The sequence below is a fragment of the Xenopus laevis genome, chromosome 2L (assembly GCF_017654675.1).
Source record: "Xenopus laevis strain J_2021 chromosome 2L, Xenopus_laevis_v10.1, whole genome shotgun sequence".
NCBI lineage: Eukaryota > Metazoa > Chordata > Amphibia > Anura > Pipidae > Xenopus > Xenopus laevis.
In genome coordinates this window covers 29,686,156-29,710,572 of record NC_054373.1, presented here as the reverse complement: position 1 = coordinate 29,710,572, position 24,417 = coordinate 29,686,156, and the positions used below count along the sequence as shown (strand labels likewise).

At 39.3% G+C, this 24,417-nt stretch overlaps 2 protein-coding genes across 4 annotated transcripts in view; both read left to right on the top strand.

Moving 5' to 3' along the window:
- itgae.L (integrin subunit alpha E L homeolog) overlaps window positions 1–7,650 on the top strand; it is a 55,899-nt gene extending 48,249 nt beyond the window's left edge. For both annotated transcript variants that reach the window (XM_041581646.1, XM_041581647.1), the window contains exons 28-32: window positions 569–637; window positions 1,750–1,851; window positions 3,666–3,761; window positions 5,304–5,414; window positions 6,414–7,650. In XM_041581646.1, coding sequence (XP_041437580.1) covers window positions 569–637; window positions 1,750–1,851; window positions 3,666–3,761; window positions 5,304–5,414; window positions 6,414–6,461 — 426 coding nt within the window. In that variant the 3' untranslated portion in view covers window positions 6,462–7,650. The remainder of the gene's footprint in view (window positions 1–568; window positions 638–1,749; window positions 1,852–3,665; window positions 3,762–5,303; window positions 5,415–6,413) is intronic.
- A 4,012-nt stretch (window positions 7,651–11,662) lies between these two features.
- On the top strand, window positions 11,663–21,482 carry tbl2.L (transducin (beta)-like 2 L homeolog). 2 transcript variants are annotated; one of them, NM_001086911.1, is given in 7 exon segments: window positions 11,663–11,791; window positions 13,367–13,494; window positions 13,936–14,120; window positions 15,882–16,030; window positions 18,393–18,519; window positions 20,463–20,615; window positions 20,965–21,482. In NM_001086911.1, coding segments are annotated over 7 exon segments (1,311 nt in total). In that variant the 5' UTR covers window positions 11,663–11,679; the 3' UTR covers window positions 21,422–21,482.
- Window positions 21,483–24,417: the final 2,935 nt, after the last annotated feature.

The following is a 24,417-nucleotide window of genomic DNA, read 5'->3' as shown; positions in this document are numbered from 1 at the left end:
ATTATTTAGCTTTTTATTCAGCAGCTCTCCAGTTTGCAGTTTCAGCAATCTGGTTGCTAGGGTCCATATTACCCCAGCAACTATGCATTGATTTGAATAAGAGACTGGAATATGAATAGGAAAGGACCTGAATAAAAAGACCAGTAATAAAAGTAGCAATAACATACATGTTATTTTTAGATGGGATCAGTGCCCCCCATTTAAAAGCTGGAAAGAGTCAGAAGAAGAAGGCAAATAATTCAACAATTAAAAAAATAAATAAATAATGAAGATCAATTGAAAATTTGCTTAGATTTGGGCATTCTATAACATACTAGAAATTAACTTAAAGGTGAACCACCCTTTAAATGTCAAAAGATTCCTGGTGAAAGTTGCCAACCCCACAGTTCTTTAGCTGTTCTTCAAGTACAACAACCTCTGGCCAACAATGGCTGCTAGAAAATGTAGGCAAGCAAGCATTTGCCCAATCCTACTTTGGCTTCACAAAGTCTTCTGTGAATGTGTTTAGGTTTTTTTTCATTTGTTGTTTTATAACCAAATTATCAATATTTGATATCTTTCTGTACAGAACCCAACTCAATGTAAAAATGAAACCAAGCCCTGCAGATCAGAACTTCCGATTGCAACTGCAAAAAAGGTGAGGTGTTTTTAATTGCAAAATTATATTTCACATTTTAACTTTTTTACTAATTATCATTCCCATATGATTCTGATTGAGTTCATGTAAAAAAAAGTTGGTCTTAAAAGTATCTATAAAGTTTTTTTTATTCTTTTTACTTTTAGATGGGGGTTAATGGAGAATTCAACCCTAAAGTTAAAAAAACCCTGACCTCCCTCCCTCCTCCCCCCCAAGCCTAAGTGTTACCCCGAGCAAATGCCCCTAATATTTTCAAGTATCGAAGTTCACAGGCGCCATCTTCAGCCGCTTCGGTAATCTTCGGAATGGGCCCGGCGCTTCGGCAATTTTCTTGAGTTTCGACGTGTGCTGCGAAACAGAAAAATTGCTCCAACTGCGCATGCTCCGCCACGCCTGTCTCATTCTGAAGATTTCCGAAGAGAAGAAGATGGCACCCGTGAATTCTGATGCCTGAATCTGCACGAGGGGTAAGTAAAGAGTTAGGGGCATTTGTCCGGGGTAACACTTAGGCTGCAGGGAGGAGGGAAGGGGGTCTATGTAGGGTAGGGGGGGTAGGGAATTTTTAACGTTAGGGTTGAATTCTCCTTTAAGTGCCCTAGAACATGCCAAGGGGATATAAACCCTTGTTTATATATCATTGAATAACATGTAATACTATCGACCTTCCAAAAGACACTGATTAAACTTTTTTTAATGACTTCAGAGTTATTTGTAAATGCAATTTACAATTGAAATTTGTAGCAGTATTGGTATGTCCCTATCTGCACTGATGGTTCTGACTCTTGAAACAATGTAGCAGAAATCATATTCCCTTAAGCCAAGACTCCATTTTCCACAATGCTTTATCATATGTTTTGTTAATTAGCTGTCTTCTGCTAAATTATGCCAATATTTAGATCCAGCAGGGCAGAGAACAGAAAGGCATAACATATACTGTTTCCAATATCAATTACATTTAGAAACCATAGGAAATTTGTAATACATGTATATTGGATAGCTGCTTAGAATGATATTTTTTCTCATTAGGTATATGTTTAGCCACATATAAAGCCATGAATAGTATTACATTTGGTATGTTCTAGACTGACCTCACCATTTATTTTCTGGGGCAGAGCCTTGAGCCATGCATGTGTGTCAATATCCAGTGCAAAATGACTGATGATCGAGAAGACATAACTGTCACAGCTGAGCTGTCCTTGCCGGAATTGAACAAGGTAAATGTTGCCTTTGAATAAACCATTGTTGTCATTTCCAAGCTTCTGTGAGAGTGTTAGTGCTTTGCAAGAACTGACCAGACATAATGGCCCAGATTCAATTCAGTGAGAAAAAGGTTTATCACGTGATAACTCATGGACGAGATTCAATTTGAGATGCAATTCAATTCAGAAAAACATCTTACTGTTTATTACGTGAAAACTCTGTTGAAGTCTATGGGGAAAAAAATGGAAAATCCGTTACAGAAAGGCCATCTCCCATAGACTTTTATTTTATCCAAATAATCCAAGTTTTTAAAAATGATTTCCTTTTTCTCTGTAATAATAAAACAGTACCTAGTACTTGATCCCATCTAAGATATAATTAATCCTAATTGGAAGCAAAACCAGTCTAATGGGTTTATTTAATGTTTACATGCAGTGTCGGATTGTGATGCCAGGGGCCCATCAGAAAACCTTAGACCGGGGGCCACTTTCCAAACTATTATTCCTCCTCTCCTCAACCTCTTTATTCTCCTAGTCTTTTATCTCTACATACTATACTCAATTCCTCCATTAGTAAGCTTCTTAAAATAGGGAATGGCCAAGAAATAGGCCAAATGGTTAGAAGCAAGAGGCCCACTGACACCTGGTCCCACCGGGAGTTTTCTTGGTATCCCGGTGGGCCAGTCCAACACTGTTTACATGATTTTCTAGTAGACTCAAGGCATGAAGATCCAAATTACAGAAAGATCCCTTATACCTGTACTTTATTTCAATGGGAAGAAACCAGCTATTTAAATTTGAGTTCACACACCTATCGTATATGGGGGTATGAAATGGTGGTTTTAATCTGCTGCTTATCTACAATATATTCAGCTGTTGATATACAAACCCCAGCAAAAGTAATTGTTGTAACGCACCAACGACAATCCCACATAATATGTATAAATTTTACTGCATCTGCTTTGTTCCTGCAACCGGAGCTAGAAGCTTTAAATGTAGTTTCTTTGTGTAACTTGACAGCAGTATGTCTTCCCCCGTGCCACACCTGTCATAGGGGGAACCATGTATAAAACATCAGAGTGCTGCATTTTACCCGGGGCATCAAAAAGCCACCCCCAGTAACTTTAAAGGAACCGTAACACTAAAAAATTAAAGTGTTTTAAAGTAATGAAAATATCATGTAGTGTTGCTCTGCAGTGGTAAAACTGATGTGTTTGCTTCAGAAACAAAACTATAGTTCATATAAACAAACAGCTGCTGTGTAGCAATGGTGGAAATTGAAAAAAGGCTATATGGCACAGGTTAAATAGTGGATAACAGATAACACCATTATGTTCTACAGAGCTTATCTGTTATCTGCTGTGTAACCTGAGCCTTTTCTCCTTTGAGTGGCTGCCCCCATTGCTGCACAGCATCTTGTTTATATAAACAATAGTAGTGTTTCTGAAGCAAACAGAGCAGTATTAATAGTGCTGGGCAGCATTGCATTATATTTTTATTACTTTAAAACACTTTCGTTTTTTGATGTTACTGTTCCTTTAAGAGCCAAAATGAATCTCTTTGAGTGCAAATATGCTCTCATCACTGGTAAATGTGGGTGGGTGAGGGGGGGACAGCATTGGAAAGGCCGTGTCAGATGCCTGGTCTTCCCTTCAGATATTTGAATACTGTGAAGACAAATGACACTATGCCTACATTGGCCAACAGTCTATACATTCAGGTATTGGGTTAAATGGGCATCTCTACCAGAACTGTATGTAATGTCTGATAAATTTCTAGAATTTATAAAACAAGACAAGCTTTATACACTGTTTTGCTTACAATTGTAGCTGATACAAGACACACAAGAGCTGATCGTTACTGGTGAAATTTTGTATGACGATTCATTATATAGGAATCTAAAGGATGGATATCACAAGGCCAAGGTGAGCACAAATTGGATACGGAAATGCCATCTTTAACAGATTTGAATGTTTACATGAATGTAATCTTCTCTACTTCATCTCTCCTTTATAACATACTTGCTACTCCAAGAGGCTGCTGACTTAAAATATCCCCTGTATGAAAGAAGGCGAGTGCAAATTGCCTTAGTATTAAGCTGGCCATAGATGCAAAGATCCGATCGTACGAATCATCGTACGAACGGACTTCCCCATCTCCCGACCTGCCACTAACCATTCAGATCAAAGTCTTACCAGTCAGATCAAATAAAGTAGTTAAAGAACAGATCAGCCAATGTTCTGCCCCTGACAGCAGTCGTATGATATCTACTGTATGTCCGACAAAGCTGGTGACAGTCTCCCACTGAAAATCGTACGATCAGCAATACACACAGAGATATTATCGGCAGCCAACAGAAATTTTCGAACCTGTTCGATCGACCAAACAACCGATCTCCGCCGGACAAAAAAAAGTGGGACTCTCGACACACGGTCCAATTCGTACGATCGGATCTTTGCGTCTTTGGCCAGCTTTAGACCAGGGGTCCCCAACATTACAGTCAAATATAATAAAAGTTGGAGAAACATGGTTGTAAGCCACTGGCTGGGGAACACTGTATTAAGGTGGCCATACACAGTAAGATAAGCTCGTTTGGCAAGCTTGTCAAATAAGCGGATCTTAACCCGATATGCCCAAAAAAGGCAGGGTGATATCGGGTTAATCTGATTGTTCGGCCCTAGGACCTAATGATTGGATTACAATGAAGGAAATGGGCAACAACATCAACTAGCCAAGAAAATCAAACCTGCCCGATCTATATCTGTCCGATTTTCTGGCCTTATATTGATCGGGAAGACCCTTCGGAACGCCCCCTACACAGGCAGATAAGCTGGTCTAAGGCCGGGCCAGGACCGTTGGGCGCCCCAGGTAACCCGGCCAGCCCTGGCGCCCCATCCACTGTGCGTGCAGGAAGAGTGCGCGCATGCACGCTGACCGGCCACGTGAACCCCCTCCGGTACACTCTCCCCCCTCCCCTCATGTTCTGATTTGAAACGCTCGCAAGTAAAAGTCACCAGCGTTCAGTGCTCAGGATGCAACTTCGTGTTTTAGTGAATTAGTGTAGTGGTAACGAATTTTCCGAGCGAAGTGTGGCGAATCGTCCGCTGGCGACAATTCGCCCTGAATTTGCTCCAATGTGTGCCAGATTTTCACTTTAGAAAGCATGCAGACAACTCATCAATTTCATTGAATTAAGTGCCCACAAACCAGTGAATTTGGGTCTCCTAAAATATAATAGCTTCAATCTTGTGCTTTCAAGCCAATGGCACAGGCAGAATGTTAGTCATTATTTTCAAGCAGAAATTTGCTGTCTGTGTGCGCTGATGGGCTGATGCCATGACACACATGAAGCAGTGGATCAGCTTTTCCACTTAGGCCAATGGAACACGGGTCCTATGTGATTAGACTTCATTTGACCAGGGATCCATTTGCACTCTCATTTATGATAAAATGTTTTTCTCCCTTAGATACCCATCACCCTTCTAAAACTTGAGATCATTAACACTTTACCAGTCATCATTGGGAGCACCATAGGTGGAATTCTACTTTTACTATTAATCATTGTGATTCTTGTCAAGGTATGTAACTAAAAGTCACTAAATATGAGATTAAGAACTAGACTAAACAGGATTGTTTTGCCTCCAATAAGGATTAACCATAACTTTTTTGGGAGCATGTGTAAGGTACTGTTTTATTATTACATAAAAAAGGAAATCATTTTAAAAAAAATGTAATTACTATATTATAATGGAGTCTATAAAAAATTATGCCTTTCCACAATTCTGGACTTTCTGAATAACAGGTTTCCGGATAACAGATCCCATACCTGTATTAATTACACTGAACAAGCTTGAGGCAAAATGAACGCAGCCAGAAAGGTGATTCAGTTGGCACAACAGAATTTTCAGTATATATGCACATATACAGCACAACCCAATGGGCACCATTTCTTGCTAGAACTTGACAAAGATCGACATTTACAAATAATTTTGAAGATTAATGTGTTTAGTAGAATACAAATCTAATGCTCATTATATTTAATTACTATTATTTTAGAGTTCGCAGAACTAAATACATTATATTATCATACAGTTTAAGAAGTGGCTTACAGTTAAGTTAACTTTAAGTATGTTAAATACTTGGCCAATTATAAGCAACTTTTCAATTGGTCTTCATTATTTATTTATTTTAAAGTTTTTGACTTTTTCCAGCTTTTAAATGGAGGTCACTGACCCCATCTAAGAAAATAGAAGGTCCTTAAAGCTACAAATGTATTGTCATTGCTCATTTTTATTACTCATCTTTCTATTCAGGCTCTCTCCTGTTCATATCCCAGTATCTTAATCAAATAATGCATGGTTTCTAGGGTAATTTTGAGCTAGATTGCTCAAATTCTAAAATAGAAAGCTGCTGAATAAAAGCTAAATAACTCAAAGCCCATAAATAATAAAAAATGCAAACTAACTTGCAAACTAATTCTCTCTACATCATACTAAAAGTTAACTCAACGGCGAACAACCCTTTTAAGAACTGAAATAACTGAAAACTGTATTTAACGTTAATCCTGATTTTGGCAGTGCGGATTCTTTAAACGGAAGTACAAGACGGCAGAACAGGATGAATAAGCTGATGGTGCCACCTACGGAGAAGACAAGATTTAGTACTGAAGCAAATGCACAGAGTTCCATGAGCCCAGGCTACAAAGGATGCTGATTTGTGAAAATGAGTGCAGCAAACTCACTTATACATACAATGGAAACGGAAGATAAGCTGGGAACTTGGCTACTGGGTGGGACTGGCATCATAAACCTGTAGTTGACGCACAGTAACCATTTACAAGATGAGATCTTATAATGTCCAACAAAACCTATTTTTGTTATTCTTTACATGAGAGTTTTATATCTGTTTATGTGTTTTTACTATTAGTTTAGGAAATGCTATATTACTTTGACACGGTTAAGTAAAAAGTCATCTACATATTCCAGTTGAACACTGGTTAGAAAACCATGATAAAATGCTTGTCCAGACTTATCAAATAATGATGACTGAACAAATGTTCTCTCAGACGTGGATGTACCTTTATTTTCTGTCACTGTAATTCCCTTTTCTATTACTACATATTTAAATGGTTTATAGCTAGCAATTACATCCTTAGTGAATTCCACTTCTTCACTAGCAATAGGTGGGGCAGAGTGGAGGTTTGTGGTTCTCCCTTGGTTAGTCAGTTCCCACTCCAAATACAGAGATAAAGAAAAGGTGCAATGGAAAGGTTTCCAATGGAACTCAAACTCTGTTGTATTCCTGTAGCGGCCAGATAACTTCTAGTTACCACATTGACCACACTGCTACTTTATAATACAGTCAACTTGAATTCATTTTAATTCTCTGTGTGGAAAGACTGATACATTTTACAGGCATTTAACCCTAATTTATTTGACCCCATACAATTGTACAGGTATGGGATTTGTTATCCAGAAAGCTCTGAATTGCGGGATAGACTCCATTTTAATCAAATTATTCACGTTTTTAAAAATTATTTTAGTTTTTCACTGTAGTAATAAAACAGTACCTTGTACTTATCCGGAAAACCCCAGGTCCCAAGCATTCTGGAAAACAGGTCCCACACCTGTATAAAAAAACAGCTTTCTGGCCATTTTTTCATTGTACAGATGTTTTGTTTAAAAGTTTATTGAATAATGTCTTTAAGATAAAATATAAATTAATGGTATCTTTGTTTTAAGGCTTTATTTATGCAGTTTTAGGATATATATGGGTGGTTTTAGTTTTCTTTAAAATAAAAAACCTTTACCACAAGACCTGGTTTTCTTAATTCCTGATTCTCTATCACAATTTTCCCTGTTTGATTTCGAACACAAATCAGTTTTTCACATCCAGGAAAAGTTGGAAAAAGCATTCATGATTTTTTATTTTTAGGGTTTAAATTTTGTGGGGTTGACTATTTTTGTCCTACTAAAGTATTGTTTCAGTTTCATTTGCCAACATTTTCAGCACATGGCAAGTTGCAATACACATAAAGATCTGCCCATTTGGCGTGGTCACCAGACAAGCTGTTTGCCTGATTAGTCTATTGCCGTAATGAACAGTATTGGGAAAATTGGTACAAATGACCAGCTCCCCAGTGCTCCGGCGATGCGCACATGGGGGGTAGTGAGGGCAGGCACTAGGACCGCACGGCCTATGGGCACTCGCCCAGCAAATCCGGCCCTGGATATGAGCACATAAGAGGTAGGTATGGATTTCAGGTGCTAAAGGGTCCGTTTACTAAAGTGCGTTAAAAATATTCGCACAATATATAGACAGAATTTTCGCCAAATATGTTATCGCCAGTTTACTAACCTGCGGTAAATATAAATTTGCGAATTTTCTTGCGCAAGAATAATTGTTCGCCAGTTATCGCATTTGCTGAAAATAACGCTACGTACACATTAACGCATGGTTTACTAAACAGCGAAATGTGCTAAAGACAAAATTAACGCCAGAATATTCGCAAACTTTTACCGCCACATATGAAGTGGCGTAAAAGTATTTTTTCTGCCAGAAAATTCTCAAGGGGCAGGAAATATCCCATAATAATGTTTTTTTTTTACCCATCATTCTTTGCTGACAGGAGAGAGATCTGTAGCTATTGCTGACAGGATGTTTTGGCTTCTGCTTCTATCTGGTGCAACAGCAGCAGTTTCAGCTCAGAGTCGTATTATTGGCAGTGGCATCACAGTCCAAGGATTCGTCAGCCTCTACACTTTTTGGTTTCATTGGGATTGGCTACATTAAACTGTGCATTTCTATGAAGCAAAGAGATTGACTGGTATCATTTCCTATGATTCTATTGGCAGAAGGGTTTATATGATGCAGACATGTTTGATTGGTATTACTCTGGTGATGTTGTTGGATGGTATAATCATCAGTCAATAAAGTTTATAAGTTTTGAAGATGCATTTCTGGCCATAAATGTCACAGTAAAAATTGCCATAATAACCGCCATAAAACAAGACTATTTTATAGCATAAATATTCGCAAAAACGTAATTTTTCGCCAGAAAATTCGCAACTCGCTAAAATTACCGCTAACATAAGCTGGTTCCTTAACGTAGTTACCGCAAGTGATCGCAATGACTTCTGAGCGCATCGCTGTTTAGTAAACTTAGTCGCTGCGAATATTCTGGCGTAAAAATATTCTCAGCGATAACATGCGGAAACTTAAAGTCAGATTTACCGCACTTTAGTAAACGGACCCCTTAGTCTATACATTTCAGTGGTGGTGGTAAGCTCAGATTCAGGTTCAAATTACTAACGGAGGGTGAGGACTGAAGAGGGAAAAATGCAGGTGTGCTGACATGTCTGGGGCAGAGTGAAGTAAAATGAGGAACAGTCAGGATGGGCTGGGCAAGTGGGACACTGGGAAAAAGCCTGGTGGGCCCCAGCTCTCGTAGGCATCACCAGCCCAGACCCGCTCTCCACAGGCTGCACTCTGGAGCTTCTTTGTGACCCCCCAAAAAACACAAAGGAAAATGATGGGGGGAGTGAGTGGGACAGAGGGTGCTTTGTGGCTTGGGCAGGACGGGGGCCCTAATTCAGTAGCCCCACCCGACACCCTCCAGACGCTGCGCTGCCCCCCCCTGCTATTTCAGGCCCTCCAAATTTTCTCAGTGTCACTGCCATGCCCAGACTCTGATGTCCTCTCCTGGGTCCCCTTTCCCTTGTTCCCCTCCCAGAGGGTCTACTCAACAGTAGCAGTTAAGCCACTTGGTCCCGCTTACTAAAACTGGCGATAATCGCTGGAGACAGATGTTATCCATGGTAACAAGTTAGAAAACAAAAGCAAAGATTTTTTGGTTGGGCAACATATACAGCTATGTCTGGAGGTATTTATCTCCACTGCAAGTTTCGAGCATTTGCCGTTACCAGGGTTGCCAGGTCGGAGGTTTTCCAGCCAAATGGGGCTACTCGTTTGAAACCCTGGCTGGTTTTGAAAATACAAACTAGCCAAGGTACGGATTTGGGCTACTTTTTGCCCTAATGTGCCAAGCCTGTGTCACCCAATGCATGTTGGGTAATGTCGTTTTTGTTTACAATTTGCCAGCTGCCAAGTTTAATATAAGACTACAATACCCAGCATGCAATGGGGCTGACTTGTGTCGAAGTCGGAAGTTACCTGATTTTGGGCTCTGTACCCTAGTCTCCTGTCTAGGGTTGCCACCTTTTCTGGAAAAAAAGTACCGGCCTTCCTATATACTTAGCTTTTTTCCCTTTCAATAACATTGGGCTCAGCCATAATTTTTACCGGCCAGGCCGACAAAATACTGGCCAGGTGGCAACCCTACTCCAGTCCCTCTTAAGCATTCTTGCGTTTTCCAGTGACTTTGCTCAATTTCAGACAATTTTGTGTCAAAAATCTACTGGCCACCAAAATGTCTAGTCGCTGTTTTACCAATATTTATTGAAATTGTATATGAATTAGGTTCTTATGGGGCCCCTATACCTCCTGGGTCCCCCTCTGTAGTTACACCCCTAGTGACGGGGGAGGGAATATGTCCCATTTTGCTGCATGGAAAAATTTCCGAAACAGTGAAAATTTTAAAATGGTGTATTTTCTCTAGGGATGCACCAAATCCACTATTTTGGATTCGGCCGAACCTCCGAATCCTTCGCGAAAGTTTCGCCTGAATACCGAACCCATATCTCCCAACTGTTCCGTTTTTAGAGGGACAGTGCCTCTTTTGACAGTCCCTCATTTTTCTGCATTGTACAGGCAGAAAAAGAAACAAAGTTTCTAACTTAATTGGCTTTTGGCAGAGAGCCCAGAACAGCCACAGCAACCGATAAGATATGTTTGCAAATAAGTAATTGGAACAATATAAGATCGCAAGTCCCTTGGGAAAAGTTAGACTCGCATCTTAAAGGGCAATTTACCTTCGTTGGCAAAACTGTAATAACTGGAAAAAAAACTACAGAAATATGTTCAAACTTTCATAACCTGCCAAATTGTGTAAAATGAACATGGTAATTGGGGGGGGTGGCCACAAAAATGGGTGTGGTCAAAAAATTGCCACACTGCGCGTGCCAACTTTTTTGTCCCTCTTTTTATTTCCAAAATGTTGGAAGGCATGATCCTAATTTGCATATGCAGATTAGGGATGGGAAGGGGAAACATCTTTTACTTCCTTGTTTTGTGACAAGAAGTCACTCAATTTCCCTCCCAGTCCCTAATTTGCATATACAAATTAGGATCCGGATTCAGCCGAATCATGGAGAAAAAGGCAGACTCCTGGCCCGAATCTCAAACCGAATCCTGGATTAGGCGCATCCCTAATTTTCACATAGATTGATTTATTTTTCAGACTTTTTCACTGCACATATTGTGCTATTTTTGGGCTACTTTTGAAGCTCCTCTTGGCTAGTTTTGTAGTTGACTTTGGCTGGTTGTATGTGTAACTGTTGCCCATACACCTCCACTCCATCTGCACCACAATTACAAGATCCCTGACACTGAGCAGGGCCTTTACCTCACTATACAGCTCCCCAATTATGAACCCCTCCAGCCCAAGGCCGAAACACAATCAAACGTTGGCGCTTCTATGGTCAGGTGACACAAATAACATGACAAATAATAATAGTACACGTCGACTACTGAGTTCTTATTCCTTTATTTGATCAGTGGCGCTGTGACCTATTTGATAACCCGCGCACTGACAGCCAAGCGTTCTAAGCGCTACTCTGTGGAGAAAGAGTATCCAAGGGTCAGAGGTCAGCGCGCTCCTGTAGTTTGTGATGTGGCGCCGTGCGCGTCCCCGTAGCGTGTGACGTGGCCCAGAGCTGGTCGGACATGGAGGCGACTGTGGCTGTGCTGGTGGTGTCGCTGCTGCTGGGGGGAGTTATCCTGCTTCTGCTTTTACTGGGAAAACGTACTGGGAGCGACGGGGAGCAGGACCCGAGCGGTGAGAAGCCGTAACCTGTACTGGGCTGGTTTTAATTGGGCCTAATGTAATGAATGGTTCCTGCTGCTTCCTCTGCTTTTGGGCTGAATCTGTGAGCAGGTATCGTTTAGAGTAGGGTGGATAGACTATTTATCCTGGGGACACTGAATCACATAGGCCTCTTCGGGGATGGAAATATAAAGTACTTGCAGCCCCCAACTTTCATTTCTAATACCTACATCTATCTGTCTCAGCCAGCACTGAGGTGAGGCCACAGATTTTCCTGGGGTTCCCTCTTCAGTTAACCGACATGTAAGGCATGCACAATCTTTATTATTATTATTTAGACATAGTTACAGTGCCAACATATACCACTGCGCTGTATTATGTATCCTACATGATCCTAACTCCAGGACAGGGGATTCTATATATAGTGAATAAAGTACCCCCTCTTGTAAACTATAAGGATATATATATATATATCTCTTCCAGACGAGTATCCGCACTCCAAAGTCAATCTTAATAGAAGGAGGGGTGCACAGTAAATCGTGTATACACCAATAGTTTCCAAACAAGCACTCCCTTTTGTGTAAAACGTGTAATCTTTTATTGTTGCATCAATACCCAACGTTTCGGTCCCTGTTGGGACCTTTTTCATTCTTTACACAAAAGGGAGTGCTGGTTTGGAAACTATTGGGGTATATATATATATAATACACAAAAGCCATGAATATCTTGTAAAGTATATCCTTATAAACGGTGAGTACTGATGTCATCAGTTATAAATGGCAAGTAGTGATGTCATTTCTGTCACATGACTCACTGAAACTTGTGTATTATAATAAATTAAAATACACCCAGTTGCAAAATATGAGGATATTATAAGTTACCTTGGAGTGTTTAGTCATGAAACTCCTTAGTAACATACATACATACATATATATATATATCCTCCTGGCAGTGCCAACTTACATAAACACTACCAACTCTTCTACAGATTGATTTAAACTCTGCCGATTTTGTAGTATTTGTTTCCGGTGGGTGTGAATTCAGTCCAACTGCTCAGACTGGTGGAAAGGGAGCACACATGCAGGGAAATCTGTTATTGTTTTTATTATTATTTTTTTTTTTATAAAGTGTCAATATCTTCCATAGTGGGATATGCAATGTATACATTGGACATATAAATAATATACACAAATACGACTGATACAAGCGGTACAGATGGGCATACTCACTCAATAGAGCTTATAATCTAAAATGCCTTCCGTTATCAGGAAGCCAGCAACAAAACTCTCTAGACATAGTCTTGAGAATACCCTGCATCTTGCTGCTTAAATCGTAACATGTAAAATCTATCAGAGAAGCAGGAGAGAATGGCTGCTGTGTGTGAGTGTACACAATGGGCAGTGAGATAAATTTGTAATCCAGTGCTTTTGTTGCCCTTTGATAAGTCATATGTAGTTAATGGTTTATGACAAAGTTTACTGTCTAGTAGTTATCTGTCTTTTATAATCAAGTTTGTTGGCAGAGTGTTTAGATGACATTGTTCAGTGTAATGCATCGTGATTTACTTGCTTACATTGTGTTTTTCAGACAAAAAAGCAAATGGAGAAGATGCACCTGAGAAACTACCTACAAAAAAGCCCAAACAGCAAAAGCTGCGCAAAGAAAAGCCTCAGCAACACAATTTCACACACCCGCTCCTTGCAGCCTCTCTCAAGGTACAACGTTCTCTAGCAGTACAGGAGATAGAAAGGGCGATAATAGCATCCGACAACACTTTTCACTCTTCAAAGTTTTGGAGGTACATTGGCAGCTGCAGCTGTTCCACAACAGAAATTCCTTTTCTTGTATCTGCCAATGCAGAAACTGTTGAAAGGAATTCTATTGCTTTCAGGGACAGGACAATAAAACAATTGCTTAATAGTTAACGGCATGTTTATACTTTGATACATTTGTCTAGTAGAAGTAAATCTAGAGCAACTGGACTTGCTGATTAATCATTGAAGACATTTCACTACTCATCCGTGCATGCTGCTTCTGATGAGTAGTGATTCTGGTAGTATATATTTAAGAGATAATGTGAGATTTAATTCTCTAAATAACATACAAGTCTTCATTTCATTTGGTGTGTTTGTAATTCAAGTTATTTTCTCTTGCAGGCACACAGCGGGAATGTGACATGCTTGGATTTCAGCAGTAACGGTAAATACCTTGCATCCTGCTCTGATGACCGAACAGTGAGGATATGGAGCACCAAGGATTTCCTAGATCGAGAACACCGCAGCATGAGGGCTAATGTAGAGTTGGACCATGCTACACATGTTCGATTCAGCCCGGACTGTCGGTAATGCCTATAAATATACCACTGTGTAACACATGCTTGTTATACACTCCAGTCCAGTTTAACTGATCTTTTAAGCTTTGGAAAAAAACGTGCCTTGTTATCTAAAACTGGTTAAATAAAAAGAAAGACGCGAATACTTGATGATAAACAGCCGCTCACACACGATCAGGACATCTGCTTTAAACAAAATGTTTTATAGACATTGTACATACTATTTTCATTCTAATCTTCCTTCAGACATTCTCGTATGCAAATAGATGTCATCCTAATTTGAGTGTTGAAGCGTATCCAAGTGTTAAGTAACCTCTCTGGATAGCAATATTGCTTCTTTTTTAAGTGGCAGGGTTGTGGGAATCTTCATGAATACTTATACAGCTTGCTGGTACATTTTGACACAATAAACAGATTAAATGGCAGCACTGAGACTTAGACCCAGACTATTGTGCTTTGGAAGTAAGGAGATTTGTTGTTTTCCTAAATCAGTTGAGGTTTGGAGCTATTTGTGGCTGCAAATGTTGAATGCAAAACAAAATGTCCAGTTTAAATATGTAAATATTATCTCATCTGTCAACACATTATTGGGGCTCATTTATAAACACTGGGCAAATTTGCACCTGGGCAGTAACCCATGGAAACCAATCAGACGATTGATTTCAGTGTTCAAACTGCAGCTGGCTGTAAAAAGCTAATCACTAATTGGTTGCTATGGGATACTGCCCAGGGGCAAATTTGCCCAGTATTTATAAATGAGCCCCATTGAGTTTTCTACCAGACTGTTAAGTATAGCAGAAGTTCAACAATTTATGTTACTCCGACATTAAGGCATAAGGTATCTCAATAACCCTCCTTGTAGCTGGCTCTCTGTTCATGTAGCCAAACACTTCTGTTGAGTTCTAATTAAAAGAACACCTCTCAATGAAGACCAAACTATATGGTCTCAGTCACGTGACATTGAGGTATCATGGTTACAGATAAAGGGTTGACTATTTTGTGTACATTGAGTAACAGGAAACTGCAACTAAGTAAGTGTTTTGTGTTTCTTGGCTGATATTGATATCAGATATTGAATGTTTTTTTTCTTCTTCTTTTCAGCTGCCGGGGGAAGCAGCTTTCTGCAGTAGTCCTCACCTTAGCTTGGCTCCTTGCAACCAATCACAGGGTCGAGGTACCAGAAGGGCAGTCTGTCTCTCCCGGTGGCTGAAAAACTATTCAAGAAAATGGAGACTTGTTTTTTTTATTTGGTGTGTGTCCTAAATTAGCTGGAATATGTAAATTTCATATTGCTTGCAGAAAGCCATATGTTACATCCTCAGTATAGTTCATATAGTCTTCCTTGCGTTAATTTGAATAAGAGACTGGAATATGAATAGGAGAGAGTCTGAATAGAAGTATCGGTAATAAAAAGTAACAATACATTTGTAGCCTATTACACAGCATTTGTTTTTTGGAAGGGGACAGCCACGCCCATTTGAAAGCTGAAAGAATCTGAAGAAAAGTACAAATAACTATAAAAACTATAAAAAAATAAATAATGAAAACCAATTGAAAAGTTGCTTAGAATTGGACATTATATAACATAATAAAAGTTACCTTAAAGGTGAACCACCCCTTTAATGCCAAATTCAGGAATAGCTGTTTCTTGTTTGGCAAACATATGGTTAGAGAGATCAATTCATGTTTAAAGTGTACGTATCTCTTTATAGTTTAATCATGACTTATGTGTTATGTGAAATATTGCGATTTTTTTTTTTTTACTTTCAGGGCATTTATAGTTTTCTTGGCTAATGGCGAGACCATTCGAGTCTTTAAAATGACCAAAAAGGATGATGGCTTCACTTTTTCAGCAGCCCCTGTAGACTTTGCCAAGCGGCATAAGGCCCCCATTATAAACATTGGAATAGCAGAAACAGGTAGGAAATTGCAAGTACATCTTCCATTTACCAATGGTTTTCTAATCTTGATCTCATTATATGGCTAAAGAGTCAGTATAAGGTTAAAAGCAAGAGAGACACTTTGCTTATAAAACATTCATTGTTCCTTGTTTTTACATCTAATATGCATATTCCTTTATATAGTATTTTGGTATTTAAACCCAAGCTCATTACCACAAATGTAATAACTCCTGTAGTCACAACCCACTCGTTGATCATCCTCTGTGCTGCAATGTGTAAACCCCCCCACCCATCCACAGGTTTCCCCGGCCAATGAAAAGTTTTTGGGTGGAAATCCCCTTTAAAGAAAACATAGTAAAAATATTTTTAGTGTACAGGCTTTGAAATAAATACATTAGAGTACATGAAGGATTTGGTTTTAATTGAAGGAACAGTAACACCAAAAAATATGCTTTTTAAAGGAATGATCATACAGTGGTGTGAAAAACTATTTGCCCCCTTCCTGATTTCTTATTCTTTTGCATGTTTGTCACACTTAAATGTTTCTGCTCATCAAAAACCGTTAACTATTAGTCAAAGATAACATAATTGAACACAAAATGCAGTTTTTAAACGAAGGTTTACGTTATTAAGGGAGAAAAAAAACTCCAAATCTACATGGGCCTGTGTGAAAAAGTGATTGCCCCCCATGTTAAAAAATAACTTAACTGTGGTTTATCACACCTGAGTTCAATTTCAAAGGTTATAAAGCCATTTCTAAAGCTTTGGGACTCCAGCGAACCACAGTGAGAGCCATTATCCACAAATGGCAAAAACATGGAACAGTGGTGAACCTTCCCAGGAGTGGCCGGCCGACCAAAATTACCCCAAGAGCGCAGAGACAACTCATCCGAGAGGCCACAAAAGACCCCAGGACAACATCTAAAGAACTGCAGGCCTCACTTGCCTCAATTAAGGTCAGTGTTCACGACTCCACCATAAGAAAGAGACTGGGCAAAAACGGCCTGCATGGCAGATTTCCAAGGCGCAAACCACTTTTAAGCAAAAAGAACATTAAGGCTCGTCTCAATTTTGCTAAAAAACATCTCAATGATTGCCAAGACTTTTGGGAAAATACCTTGTGGACCGACGAGACAAAAGTTGAACTTTTTGGAAGGTGCGCGTCCCGTTACATCTGGCGTAAAAGTAACACAGCATTTCAGAAAAAGAACATCATACCAACAGTAAAATATGGTGGTGGTAGTATGATGGTCTGGGGTTGTTTTGCTGCTTCAGGACCTGGAAGACTTGCTGTGATAGATGGAACCATGAATTCTACTGTCTACCAAAAAATCCTGAAGGAGAATGTCCGGCCATCTGTTCGTCAACTCAAGCTGAAGCGATCTTGGGTGCTGCAGCAGGACAATGACCCAAAACACACCAGCAAATCCACCTCTGAATGGCTGAAGAAAAACAAAATGAAGACTTTGGAGTGGCCTAGTCAAAGTCCTGACCTGAATCCTATTGAGATGTTGTGGCATGACCTTAAAAAGGCGGTTCATGCTAGAAAACCCTCAAATAAAGCTGAATTACAACAATTCTGCAAAGATGAGTGGGCCAAAATTCCTCCAGAGCGCTGTAAAAGACTCGTTGCAAGTTATCGCAAACGCTTGATTGCAGTTATTGCTGCTAAGGGTGGCCCAACCAGTTATTAGGTTCAGGGGGCAATTACTTTTTCACACAGGTTTGGATTTCTTTTCTCCCTAAATAATAAAAACCCTCATTTAAAAACTGCAAAACTGCATTTTGTGTTTACTTGTGTTATCTTTGACTAATAGTTAAATGTGTTTGATGATCAGAAACATTTTGTGTGACAAACATGCAAAAGAATAAGAAATCAGGAAGGGGGCAAATAGTTTTTCACACCACTGTACAATATACATTGTAACAAAGTAAGTTAGGTTGAAAAAAAATATGTACTGTTGTCCTGCACTGGTAAAACTTGTGTATTTGCTTTATAAACACAACTATAGATAATAATCAAGCAACTGTGAAAACACTTTCATTTGTTGGTGTTACTGTTTCTTTAAGAGCTGTTGATGGATCTAAATTATTGTATGTGTGTTATAGTGTATGATGAGTGCTGAAAGAATCTTTATCTCACAAGCACTCCCTTATTGTGACTATAAACCAGCCAAGACCATTGCATTAGAATCCCATTGTTTCTGTCTCTCATTAGATACAGTAAATGTCTTTATCACAGAAAGAATGTAATAATTAATACATATTCACACTGGAAGAACTCTGCCATCTTTATGTGTAATATATATTACTGATAGAAATTATTTATTACTCTGTGTGACTGTAGTGTTATTTACATTTTATTTTGGATCTATTACAGGGAAGTTTATCATGACCGCCTCAAGCGACACCACTATTTTAATTTGGGATTTAAAGGGTGAGGTACTGGCCTCAATCAATACCAACCAGATGAATAACGCTTATGCTGCGGTCTCTCTTTGTGGGAGGTGAGAACAATAGTCCTCTTTTGTAGTTAAAGGGCATGTAAAGTCTAAAATAGAATAAGGCTAGAAATGCTGTATTTTGTATACTAAATATAAACATGAACTTACTGCACCACAAGCCTAATCAAACAAATAATTTATGCTTTCAAAGTTGACTACAAGGGGTCATCATTTTGTAATCTGCAAGCACGGCGCACAGCCAGAAAAGAGATTTTATTGCGTTATTTATGTAAGAGAGTTAACTTTGTCACGGATAGCAGTATTATTGAAGTGGGGAGGAATGGATTTTTAGTGTTACTTTTCCTGTAAAAAACAAAATTTACAGCATTTTGCAAATATTTCTAAAGGGAATATGGGTGAAGACTTTTGTTAATAAACAGGCAGATTTGTAGTTTGTACTAGAAGTTAAATTTAAATATGTACGCTTGTTCCATAGCTCCAGGAGATATAGCAAATGGTTACACTGGCTTTGATGGCACTAGTATTATGTACTCTGCTCTATTTTTTATTTATTTTTTTTAAAGCCACATGCTTAAGTTGGCCATACATGGGACAACTTGGCCCCTCCTATCAGCTTGTTGGCGTGTGCAAGGCCCCATTAAGACAACCTGTCTTAACTGATATCTGGCACATTAATGTGGTCCTCTCTTGAGGTGTATGTATCGGCCCTCATTAGGATCGGATCATTGGCCTGGGTAATACATTATCAGTTTGGCCAGGATGCACAGTCATTTGATATTCAATATGAGATTTCATTCTCTTCTGCAGAGGGAAAGAACCATGGCAACTTCCTCTCATACAAATAAATATAGTTATTTTGACTTTCCGTCTGTAATAATTTGGTGTGTAAATATTACGGGGCAGAATTATTTTAAGTTTCTAAATGTTTTTTTCCAAGAAAATTTGAGTTTTCAAATTCTGGTCAAAACTCCAATTTTCTGGTTCTAAAAAAAAACCTCAAACCTCAAAAAAAACTCAAATATTTGAGATTTATTATACCCCGACCCTGGAAATAGTTTGAATCTGAAAATACACCACATGAAACCTGTCGAGTCAGCGGCAGAGGTCCCTTGAACCATTTGAAGAGTCTGCTTGATGTTCGAGTTTTTTTTTTTTTTGGAGGGTTTTTCCCAAAAACTTGAATGATTCGAGCATTTTAAGTTTTTTGCCGCCAATCAATCAAACTCGCAGAATCAGTTTTTCAAATTTTTTCACATTTTCACATTCAAGTTTTTACTTAAAGGGGTTGTTCACCTTGCAGTTTGTTTTCATCTTTTATTATTTGTATTTTTGGAGTTATTTAGCTTTTTATTTTGCACCTCTCCAGCTTGCCATTTTAGCAATCTGGTTGCTAGGGTCCAAATTACCCAAGCAACCATGCATTGATTTTAATAAAATACTGGAATATGAATAGGAGAGGCCTGAATAGAAAGATGATTAATAAAAAGTAGCAATAACAATACATTTGTGGCCTTACAGAACATTTGTTTTTAGATGGGGTCAGTGAACCCCATTTGAAAGCTGGAAAGTCAGAAGAAGAAGAAGGCAAATAATTGAAAAACGATAAAAAACAAATAATGAAGACCAATTGAAACGTTGCTTTGAATTAGCCATACTATAACATACTAAAAGTTAACTTTAAGGTGAATCACCCCTTTAAGTAAGATACCATTCAAGTCCATTCAAGGTAAAAAAAAAACAAAAAACTCGACCTTTGATAAATCAGCCCCTTTATGTAGTAAAGTACAATGCAGGGTGTCCCATATTGCTTTCAGTGACATGGATTAAGGGCATGAATTGGGGCATTTGTCATGTAATGGTGACAAAAAAAGCTGCAAGCAGTTAATTGCATTAGTTTGATAAAGTTTCCCTGCTAATAAGAACAATACAGAAAAATCCCTTTTTGTTTCTATGATTAAATGCTTTTTTGAATTGCATCTTAATAGATTTGTGGCAAGCTGTGGTTTCACCCCAGATGTGAAAGTTTGGGAGGTGTGCTTTGGAAAGCAAGGAGAATTCCGTGAGGTGTCCAGAGCATTTGATCTGAAGGGACACTCTGCTGGGGTTTATGGATTTGCTTTCTCCAATGATTCCCGCAGGTAAGTGGATTTATCTCGGCTTTGTGTGTAAAGCTAATGCTTGTTCTTCTGAATTTCAGATGAATAAATGAAAAGTAGTCTCCAGATTTACAGTATAAAAGCAGCAACATGCAGGAAGCATAATTGCATTTTTAATTGACACAAAATTCACTTTTCTTTCTCTTTCAATGTATTTCTGAGCAAGATCTAGTAGTATAAGTCAGAGCAAACCTTACTGATTATGAAACTTGAAATATTTTTAAAATACAATTTGATGATTAATAGTCGTCAGTCTATGTTGACATTGAGTCTCTGATGTACAATGTTGAAGTGGTCTGAATAACATGTTAATGAATTGTTTTTTGCACAGAATGGCTACTGTGTCCAAGGATGGAACCTGGAAGCTGTGGGATACAGATGTTGAATACAAAAAGCAGCAAGACCCGTACCTGCTGTACACTGGGAAGATCTCTGTAAGCGATCCCTGCCGTATTGCTTTGTCCCCAGATGCCCGTGTCCTTGCCATTTCCAGCATTTCCGATATTACAGTGTTCAACACACTAACGGGGGCAGTTGAAGAAGAGTTCCATTCTGTGCATGGGGACGTCATTACGGACCTCCTTTTTGACACCAACAATAGATTCCTGGTTTCCACGGGTGATCGTGCTATACGTGTATTCCACAACACGGCTGGGTATAGAGCAGCCATCGCTGACATGAAGGACATGTTTAAGAAAGCCACCAATAAAGGCACAAAAGACCGGCTACAAAAACAGATCATTGATGCACAGAGTGCCCTGGATGCTGTGTGCAAACAGAGGAACTGATGGACCTTCAGCACCTTTTTTAAATAAAGCTATTTCTGGATAAATTAAATTTTCTGTTGAATTCAGTGTGCAGTTTCTATTCATGTGTTTATTTCTCCTAATTTAATTCCTTGGACTTCTGTGATTGGAGCAGAAGCTAAATAGTATGGAAAGGATTGATCACTGTGCGGTGCCATTTTTTTTTAAGCAGCTTCCCCCAGTAAATATAATCTTTAACTATGCACCTATTGAGCACCACATTGCCATTTTCTGTCTTTTCCCAGGGATCCCTTGCCCCTGGCCATGCACCTGTGTAGTAGAGTAATATCAGAACACGGGCCAAGGCAACAGCAAGCTAATTCAGGCACAGATATTGCTTAAATGAGAATTCAACCCCTTATTAAAAAAAACCCACCCTACATAGACCCCCCCTGCCTAGCTGCTACCCCGGGTAAATGCCCCTAACTTTTTACTTACCCCTCGGTGCAGATTCAGGACATCGGAGCTCACGGGCACCATCTTCTTCTTTAGTAAGGAAGTGCCGTATCGGCGCATGCGCAGTTGGAGCAGTCTTTGGTTTTGACAACTGCTCCAAAAGTCACGGAAATTGCCGAAGTGGCAGAAGACGACCCAAAGATTACCGAAGAAGATGGCTGCCGTGAACTCCGATGCCCTGAATCTGCACCAAGGGGTAAGTAAAAAGTTAGGGGCATTTACCCAGGGTAGCAGCTAGGCTGGGGGGGAGGGGGGTCTTTGTAGGTTGGGGGGGTAGGATTTTTTTTTTAATAATGGGTTGAGTTCTCCTTTAATAGAACCTCCCGGGGTGGGCTAAGGTGATTATTAGGTGATTAGTTACCAGTTTTATTGCCCTGTAAAGACCCTTCTGCATATATTTTAAGTATATTGGCCAGTACCCCCTGCCATATTGGATCGCTATTTTTTTAGACCCGTATTTTGTTTGAGGTCTCATCTTGTTTGTTGAACTTAGACTGCTCCGATGTGGGCATCATTTTCACTTCCCTGATGTCATACAAGATGGCTGCCAGAAAGCTACTGCGCATGCGCAGCCTCCTGACTGGTGTCTGTCTTCTGGGTTTCGGCTCGCGTCTCAGTGGCAACCATGATCTGAAGGGAGGACAGGTATTCTAAGGGACAAACAGTGACTGCAATGAAGTGTCAATGGAGACAAATGTGCGCTCCTGATCGCAGGTACTGCACATGTACCAATCTCTTTCTGAATATACTGCACAAGGAGCAGGAGAGATGCAATATTGGTATTTTTTTCTCTAGTTGCTGTTTTTACTACTGGATTGAAACAACTGAATGCTTACACATACAAAGGATTCTACAGCGCTTCAGAGCACACTTAAAGGTATGCCTGTAGGATGACTTCATATCATTGAGAGACGTTACTTGTCCTTTAAGGTTATGATATTGATATTTCATTTTGAAATCACAATAAACCACCATATACGGGAAGGAAGGCAAACTTCCACCCACCGTGGACAAAGTATATAGTAGCTGCACTGTAGACTTTCCTTATTCACAAATTTTAGTTAGAAATAGTGGTTTCAAAACATGTTTGAAGAAGGAATTTATATTTCAACTTTAAAGTGAACTGTAAAAATGGTGAACACTTCCTGGTGAACAGTAAGCAGGCCAGCTGCACTTTTTTTTCCCTTTGGCAATGGAGAAAGAATGCAAGTTGAATTACTCTGGATACATTAGTAGTAACTAAAAGCCGCTCACCCTTCAAATCCACCTTCTCCCAACACCGGTCGAAGGCTAAATTTGTCAAGTGCAATGGGGGATCTGAGCTCAAAAACTCATAAAACCCTCTAAGGAGAAGGGAAATATGATTATTTATGGTATTTACTAATTCTGAGCCAAAACAAGAGAAAATCTCCTGGTCCTTCTATGCCCTGTATTTCATCACATAAATCTGAGCCAATCTGAGGGATGTCAAGCTGAAAGCAAATGAGAACAGGTAACAGAAATGGCATGTTTCCTTGTAACGTTTTCTCCTCTAGGCATGTACATTTTGTTTACAACCAATGAAAATCATTATACTATTGAAGATGTGGCAATTATATTGCTTCTGTAACATTGGGTGGGTATCTTTGCGGTGCACAGAACGTTTTATTTGCTTATTTAGCATGGAGTGTCCAGGCAATACTGGGGCACAGGGAGGTATCACCTACATTCTGCCAATCAAATGTGTTCAGTGCATATGGTATGGGTATTCATGCATACATGGGTGTTTCTCACCTTTTGGATACATATTTAGGGTAAGGTGTGTTCCTAGATGGGCTCGTACACCTTGAATGTCATGGACAATGGGGAACACAGGTATTAATTCCCAAAATAGGCACATGTGTACCCCTTAGCTCCGCAGAAGTTTGATTATTTTAATAAATAGTGCTACATTTAGTGAGTGTGAGTGTTTATTGCATGATAGCTTTGATCATTTCACTCGCATGTTCATGCTATTAAGGAAGCTTTTACTTTAGAAAATGCATCACATCATTCAACAATGTCCCTCACTATCCTGCCAGAACCAAACAGGAAATGCTTTGTACAGGAACCTTTCATCTCATATTAGTCTACCTTTGTTGATCATATCATCCCTGCTAAGAAGCCATCTAAAAGCCAAGATCCATCAGTTAATTGGGGATCCAAGGGGAACGGTGGGTAATTTATAGGTTCCCTTATCTTGATTCACCAACCTGTTGTTCTGCAGTGATGACATGTTAAATATGACCCAAGATATGAAATGCACACAAGCCTTATTGGGGTATATAAAATCATGTTCTGGCCTTTCCCAGGAACCATCAGATTGTGCTTGTAGTTACCCTCCCATAGCAGCTGCCCAAGCACAGTCCTGCTCCTCTTTTTTTTTTTACTAATATGTATCTGACTTACTCAATCTGGTTTTACTATGATGACCAATCATTCCTTTTTTTTTTTTTTTTTAAAAAAAACAACTTTTATTTGTTATTATTGTTCAAATTAACATC